Consider the following 8,548-nt stretch of genomic DNA (forward strand, 5'->3'; position numbering starts at 1 on the left):
ATTCAGCCTATAAAAATTTTAATCGTGCTCAGTTTTGATTGACAACGTCAGAGTGGTATTAATGGAACAATACGTTTATTATCGTGGTTAAAGTCTGCAATGCAATAAAATGGCAAACACAAAATGTATTCTCTCATTTGATTGTCTGGGTGTACCTAATGTAATGGACTGTGAGTGTCTGCGTGTATGTGTGTGCTGAACTGGTGTGGATAATGTTTTACATGTTGCTTTAATGCAGCAAAATGTAATACATTACTAAAAAAAAAAAAAAAAAAGTGGTAATAATATACCCAGTGCTTTTTCTCTATATAGTGTAGCCTATTTAAAAAAAAGTTTAGTTTAGGTTCCACCTTCTTGTATGGTTTGAATTTGCAGTAATTGGCTGACTTTTTAGTCACTGTTAATGCAATCACTGGGCGATCTAGATGTCATTATTACCGGTATATGCACCACAGATTGGCTGTTAGGTCACTCATGATATGGAGCACTTTCGAGTACCCTCCATGCTAGTTTACACGTATACAGCAGCATAGAGCAACTGGAATGGTATTTATTGTGTTATTATTTCATTGAGGGCTGCATGGTGCCTAGTCCAGGGTGTACCGTGCCTCTCGCCCAAAGTCAGCTGGAATAGGCTCCAATTCACCTATTACCTAATTGAGGAGAAGCGGTATTGAAAATGAATGGATGGATTTCTTTCAGGGTCAAACGTTGAATGTAATTAAGATCATTGTATTATAATGACTTCTATTAGTAATATATATGTTACATTTTGGCAGTAACCTGCCCAGCACCTCACAGCAACACCAGCCTCAACTAAAATGTCTTAATAATGTGTGCACATTTTGCTGCGGTGTCATTCTATATCACTATTGCAAGCGCCACAGGACCATTTGTGTTGAGCAGGTTTGGCCTGGCAGGGAAGCCAGAAGCCAGCGAATTGAAAGCTCAGTGACCGCGCGCTTTCCAAACTCCTCACTGCGTCTACAAGCTGGTGACAGAAAACCCGAAGTGCTGTGGCCAAAGTGCGGCGGATCATTATCCACAATCACATGCTGATAATACTATTTGACCACGCGGGCCAACAGTTTCTGAATGAATGATAGCTGTTGAGAAGCTGTGAGCAGACTCTTGAGCATATGGAAGTGACAGCAGTGAAACACACAGGAGAGAAGACAGAATAGGCTACACAGGAATTGTCACTAACTGCTTAAAAGTGACAGTGTTGCTGTCTGGGAGAAAGCGACCTACATACTAGTTGCTCCAATACTAACACGGCAGCACCATGTGAGCTCACAGTAACCTCAATGAGTGAAAGTATGAGAAGTAGCGAGAGAAAGCAGACCAGCGTGGCCAAAATAACACACTGAAAGTGAACTGGAACACTTCTGTCCACACTAAGAGGTCAGATTTCTTCTCTGAATTGAAATGTGGCTTTGAGACACGCAGGCCCTCAATTGCACATTTTTAGTGTGTGCGTCAATGAGTGTGTGTGCAGTGGCTAAAGACTATGTCTGAGCACATGTTTCCCGCATCCTGGGCTCCTCCAGGTCTATTTACAGTTTTCATTCTGCTCAGTCAGGCCTCAGAGAGAGCAAGAGAGAGAGAGAGAGAGATCCATTGTAGGTAAGTACTAAGCACATCGCATACACAAAAAAGTCAGGCGTATAGATCCAAGCATTTATTTTACCTGGCCTTTAACACTTCAACTAAAACACTGAGCAAAAGGCTTGAGATAGCTTTATGTATGAGATGTTTTTCCAAGCAAAAACAACTGCGAGATAGAGGACAGGAAGCAGAGGACGGAAAGGTAACACACAGACACTTTCTGCTCAAACATAGATAACTTATGACGCTGTCAGGCCAAAGCAGATCAATTAAACATATGCTCGAGTGCATGTTGCTGCTGCGAAACAAACTGGAACAGGAACACACAGAGCGCTGCAGTGGAGGCCCAAACTGAGAGGTCTTTCATGCCTTATACTGTATCTGTTGCTGTTGTGCGCTGACGACGTACGAATGTGCGCTCTGAAATGCATCATGTGTCTTGTGTGTGTGTGTGGTGAAAACATCTGCTCTGTCACATCTGTCACATTATGTTACCGCTACTCTATAATGAGTAGAAACATGAACTATAACGGCACTCAGCGGTGCGCAGACCTGAACAATCCGAATTTGGATCAGAGCCAAAGTGTACGTCTTCATACCCACATACCCACATACCCAGAGCCTGGATATAAGTGAATGTGTTCATTGAGAAGAAATTAAGGAAAATGATGACATCAATTTGAAGTTTTGTGGTTGTTACCGATATCAGTAATCAAAACTCAAACTCAGTAGCTACAGCTCAAACCTCCACTAAGTTTATTTAAAGAGGGAAAAAAAAGAATTCACCCAGTTAGGATCAGTCCCAAATTGTAAATTACGCACCATCCGGTTCTTCCATGGCCCATGCACCACTTATTGGCAAAGTCTCATGAAAATGTTTGGTAGGTTTTACGTAATCCTGCTTCTAAACAGAAACTGCTGACCCTTGTATTCTGACCGACACCAAGTCTGGACAATCCTAATTTGGATCAAAACCAAAATGTACACCCTCTGCACGTACCTACAATAATAATAATAATTCCAAAATGTATTAGGTTCATTCTTGGCCCACATCTTACCCAACGACAAAGTTTCACAGACATCGGTTGGGTAGTTTCTGCGTAATCATAAACTAACAGCAATTGAAACGCAGCATCTTTTGACAGGTAACTAGAATAGCCCGTAGAGCTCACATCTCCACCAGAGAAGAATGTGGATCAGTGCCAAAGTGTGCACTGACAGATACCCACCTCTGGGATATGACTGATGTTTTCCATGGAGAACTATTCTTTAACGAATTTAGCAAAATTTTGATGAAGCCTTACGCCAACATGGGATCTTCCTTGACTGATAGCCCAGTTTTTGTATAATCCGACAGCAATAAGAACATATCCTCTTTGTTGGAGGTCATTAGTAGCAGTCGCCAGTCAACTGGTATCAAAAGTTTATTGTAAGATATAACCAGTCAGGTCATTTGTAGTTTAGTTTACACACAGCTATGTATCTATTCCCACTCAATGACCCATTCACAATCGTACATGATTGACTGGCAATCAGGGCCTAATTCAACTGGGAAAGGCTCCAGCACCCCCGCAAGCCTTAACAGAATAAGCAGTATAGAAAATGCACTGATGGATGGATACCTTTAAGTATTTTAATTACATGTCTGGGAAGAATCCAGTAATGGCTTTCCTATAATGTATTCCTCCATGCGGGAATAAAGAGCACATGAAAGCATTCATCTGTTGCGCAGCACTGTTACAGTAAGTGAGTGCAAATCTTCCCTTGTAGCTGGAATTCTGTAATTGCCTCTCAAAAATTCTATCACATCAAAAAGCATCTCGACGAGCGTGAAATGTGGATTATGCAGGCGTGTGTATGATGTCAGGAGAATGTTCACCGAGGTGCATTTAAAACAGCCCGTCCATCCACCGTCCCTCACAACCACCACCGCAGGGGATGCTCCCTCTCTGCCGGAAGGTTAACAAGACAGACAGACTTTCTGAGAGATGAAAGATGATCTGAGTGGATGCACCAAATCAGTTTTCATGGTCTGTTAAGATTTGAGCCACTGCTGGACTCGCATGTAGACTGATCCTGCACATATGCACACACCTTGAAATAGAATTATACGGACAAACGGGCGTACGTTTCAGTAGACAAAATTCTACCATTTATCCCCATCCATGAGTTATAATTCTCTTTTGTGAAGCCTCGCTTTTTGTCCCTGAAAGTCCACACAATGTGACTCTAAAAACTGATTTATGGCTTTGACACACATAAATGTCTTTGACGGGATAATTTCTCTCAGGAGTGCAATCAGAAATATAACATAGCTGTGTCAGGAGAGCAGGCCAGTGGGTTGAGGGTGAGTTTAGAAACACAGCGGCCATCTTTGATGTTTGGCAGTAAAATTTGAGCATGTAATGCTTATTATACAGGTATGTCGCTTGGGAACAAAGCGACAATAACAACTGGGGCATTTTGAGCGTTGTCTAAAAAAAAAAAAAAAAAAAGCAAAAAAATAACAATAATAATTAGATTTCTTCCATTTAGGATTAAAAACTCACATAATTTGGATAAAGCTGCTTTTGGGTAACCAAAATACGAGAAACATTTGTATTGGCTCATCATATTCATCGCAGTCCAATCGACAGCATGTATCGCCATTTGTTTACATCTGAAAATTATCCAAATTGTTTGAACTAAAAAGAAAAACTCATAATTTTCATTGGACAGCAGAACTATTGCTCGGATGTAACCGCCGAAATGTGAATTTGGTAAATGGTGTTGTTAAATGCACTTGATTTGTTTTCTATAACATTTCTTTCTACCCTCAAGGTACTAAAACGACTTCTCTGAATGACTTATTGATGCCGCAGAACGAGGAGCAACTGGGGGTGTAGAAGGTTGTTCAAGGAGGGGTTCTCAAACTCTTTGGGTGTGGGGAACCCCCCAGAGCCTCACAATCCTAACACTTATTAAACATACTGTAATGACCATGTGTACCCTTGAATGCCATATGATTTCAATCTAAATATGAATGTTTTCTCAGTTGAGCCGTTCTGGATTTAGCACCGCTTGGCAATAAATCTTTATCTATCGTCGGAAATGCTGCGCACCAAGTGACTGAGGCAGGGATGACAGATTTATCTCATATGTCACAGTCATATCAAAATGTTTAACTGGCCCAAGGAGTAATTAGTTTAACATGTTTGCACACATGTCCCCATATCTAGGTTAACAAAAACGATACAACATGAATTGTAAATTATTTCGCGGACCCCAAATCTCTGGCTTGCACCCTCGGGGGTCGTCAGAATCCCTGGTGTAGTGTTTCATATTGCTGGCTTTCTTGCTGGAATATGCACCAATTTACATCCATCAATCCGTATATTTTCTGTACTGCTTTATCTTTTTAGGGTAGTGGGGAAGCTGGAGCCTCTCCCCTAGGGCCAAAGGCCGACTACATCCTGGACTGAAAATGACAACACACCAGTTGAAGGAAAGCCAGCTTTGTCAACCACAATACTAACAATGGCTCTGTCCTCATGATGGAAAATGGATGGACGGATGTATCAGTCAGTGACGGGTAAGTGTATTTTGGGTTTTGTGTTAAACAACGCGATCCTGCTCAAGAACTTTCTTCACACATGACTCCGCAGTCACCTCTTCAGTGATTACAAGCTCGAGTGAGTGTGCCAGTCTGTCTCTCACGAATCCTCTCATCATGCTCGTGTATCTCTTTGTCTTTTACATCATGCTCTTTCAACTTTCCCCGTTGCCAGGTAGCAGGGCGGTTGTTTTCAGGATTGTTGGGGTAAATTATGGATCAGGTGGCTGGCGAGCTGTCAGTCGTAGCAGGGATGCCAAAAACACTGCAGGCATTACCTGGCACATGCACACATGCTTCCCACCTAAAGCCCGCCAACCCCCCCCCAAAAAAATCATAAGCATGGTTACTGCAGCGACGGCGCTTCTCAACACACCTTGAGCGTTACTTATTCATCTCATGCTCACATGCATAAGGTTTGCAAGCAAACGCAAAAAGAACACACACATGCAGCACAGAAGCTCTCCAAACAAACCTCGAATCTCCTGACGACACTCGTCAATACACTGGCTTTTTGCAATTAAAAGAAGGGCACAGCCGTGCTAACACCCAACACTCCTCCCCCTCTGCAAATCAACTCATTCACACAGATGAGGCACACACGCTTGACAGCAGGGATGTAAGGGAGATAAAGCTGCAAGAGAAAGCGCCAGTGCTTGGATCAATATCCACCCAAATAATCAGGTGGGAAGTATTGCACGTGAGCTATTAGTGATTTTAAAGGTGTGATTACCAGTGATTTTAAAGGTGGCAGGGGCCTGAAAAGTGAAAGATGAGACAACAGCCAAAGAATGAAGCAGCAGCAGCATTCAAAAGATGAGGAGAGGGAGTAAGGGGGAGTGGTCCTGGTGTGGTTTTACTATGGGGAGCCTCACAGTGTCATTACAGTTTCTCTGGTCTGAGGAGCGCAGGGGTCAGAACTGATCCAAACCCACACTGACAAGTGCAAATGGGATTCTGCTGTCTATGGCGACACCCTCCGCACACACATCCCACCGCCTAAACACACACGTTTCCCTAAAACCCCTCCCCCTTCTTCAACACACTCACCATTTCCCAAACGCATCAGTCTGTATACACGAGCGCTTACACAATCCACAAAGCTTTTTTGTCATTTATTGTCTACTTTCTAAGACCAATTCTGCTGAGCTGCCAAAGTGAGGCAAGTTATTTGTTTTTGATATTTTACGCCTAATGAAACAAGCTGAGGCTGACCTTTTTTTTAACTAACTTATAAGATTTGAATTCAGAATTGCAAAACAAAGATTCCGCACATAACATAATAAAACTGGGCATTCAAACAGGACAATCATGTAGGTGTGATGTGTTGACCTGCACATTCAACCTTGATTTATCAACTCATATATCAGCCTGCAGGAGAGGATGGTCCCTAATCATTAAATAGAAGCCACTGTGGAGAAGCTCTATTTTATTTTTTATTGTGCTATGGTCACGAGCTGTGGGTCGTGACCGAAAGAACGAGGTCCCGGATACAAGCGGCCGAAATGAGTTTCCTCCGCAAGGTGTCCGGGCTCTCCCTTAGAAATAGGGTGAGAAGCTCGGTCATCCGAGAGGATCTCCGAGTAGAGCCGCTGCTCCTCTCCATCGACAGGAGCCAGATGAGGTGGCTGGGGCATCTGATTCGGATGCCTCCCGGACGCCTCCCCAGTGAGGTGCTCCGGGCACGTCCCACCGGGAGGAGACCCCGGGGACGACCCAGGACACGTCGGAGAGACTATGTCTTTCGGCTGGCCCGAGAACTCCTCGGGATCCCCCCGGAAGAGCTGGATGAAGTGGCTGGGGTGAGCGAAGTCTGGGCGTCCCTGCTAAAGCCACTGCCCCCGCGACCCGACCTCGGATAAGCGGTAGAAAATGGATGGATGGATGGATGTTTTGTAAACATGACTTGCACGTAGATGCAAAAAGGAATTGGATGTGACCTACAGGCATGTCATGTTTAAAGTCAAGTGCTGTATACACTTAAGATGTGAGAAATGAATGCACAGACAACTTTTGAATCCCCCCTCAAAAAACTTGAGTAATGAATATTTACAGCCATTCATCTAAAAGGAATACCACAAAATGACCATGTTTCCTCTCTGCTTGTTCACAGCCCGGAAGGACACAGGACAAAACAAAAAAAAGGTGTTCTTAGAAATTAAATATGAAAAGCATTAAATATGCAGCCACTTCCCACTCTGCCAGTGTCGCCACTGACCCAGGCTCTCTCCATCGCTGTTCCCACAGCATCTTTTATTCAGGACTGATATTCTAAAAGCTGAACTAGAACAATCTATTTCCCTTTGCACTCTTCACTTCTGATTTACTAATAAATATTTCAGGGGAGAATGTCAGGAAAACGACGATGGAACTCTACTCTGGCAACCGGCATCTGCCTCACCTCTCTTTCATCCTCCATCAGTTTTACAAGACAGCTACAAGATCCTGGAGGAAGACTCAATATGGAGCAGATTTGCTTATTTTTCTACATGATTTAACAATTTGTGGAGTGAGTGTTCAGGGCCATGGAGAAAAGGGGATGGGGGTGGGGGGGCGGGTTAGTAGAGGGGGGACCCAGAGTGGGGGATGAAGTAAAAAAGAGCCAAGGGAGGAATCAGAATATAAACTTCAGAGCTTCGGAACTTTATTTCTTCAATTAGAAAAGTTAGATTGTTGTAAGTAATTCATGTGTTAGTAAATTGTGGACATGTGAAGGGCACACAGCTGCTCAGTCCCTCTTGCCTATTTTTACCTGAGTGCAATGCCACTGTGTGACACACAGGCTGACAAGCATAGCTATTGTTCTCAATCTCTTAAGTGACATTAAGCGTGGTACTAGACCAGGGAAACGGCAAAGTGGCCAGGTGGTACTCACAGCCTCTCAGTGTTGCGTGGGATATTCCTGGGCATGGTCCTGAGCCCCAGTCCATGGCAGTCGACTGTGGTGCCGCTGCAGGTACACAGGGCAGGGCACGCACCCGCGCTTCCCGTCAGTAGGGCGCACAGCATCATGCCCCACATGAATAGCTCCAGCTTGCCCATGCCAAAAAACATCCCTCTGCCTGGCATAGTCGCCAGCCTGACTTATTTCTTTCTGTCCACCTCCTAAGGAGTCCTGCTGAAATAAAAATGTCGAAATTTTCAGTGAATATAAGTAAAACAAATCTAATTTCCTCTTAGGAGTCTAGCAAGGCAAATCCTGTTTTTAGGTCTTCTAGTTTTTGTTTTTCAGTGTGGTATCCTCCCCCCCCAAAAAAAAAAAAAAAAAAAAAAAAACAGCTCTCTTGCTTTTATTGTCTCCTTGCAAACTCTTCTCCTGCCTTGGCTCTGTGGAGTGGCTGTGGTGTG

At 43.6% G+C, this 8,548-nt stretch overlaps 1 protein-coding gene across 1 annotated transcript in view; it reads right to left on the reverse strand.

Annotated features, from left to right (window-relative positions):
* slit1a (slit homolog 1a (Drosophila)) overlaps positions 1-8,269 on the reverse strand; it is a 119,724-nt gene extending 111,455 nt beyond the window's left edge. The window contains exon 1 of the mRNA XM_061690838.1: positions 8,076-8,269. Coding sequence (XP_061546822.1) covers positions 8,076-8,269 — 194 coding nt within the window. The remainder of the gene's footprint in view (positions 1-8,075) is intronic.
* Positions 8,270-8,548: the final 279 nt, after the last annotated feature.

Source organism: Phycodurus eques, chromosome 11 (assembly GCF_024500275.1).
Source record: "Phycodurus eques isolate BA_2022a chromosome 11, UOR_Pequ_1.1, whole genome shotgun sequence".
NCBI lineage: Eukaryota > Metazoa > Chordata > Actinopteri > Syngnathiformes > Syngnathidae > Phycodurus > Phycodurus eques.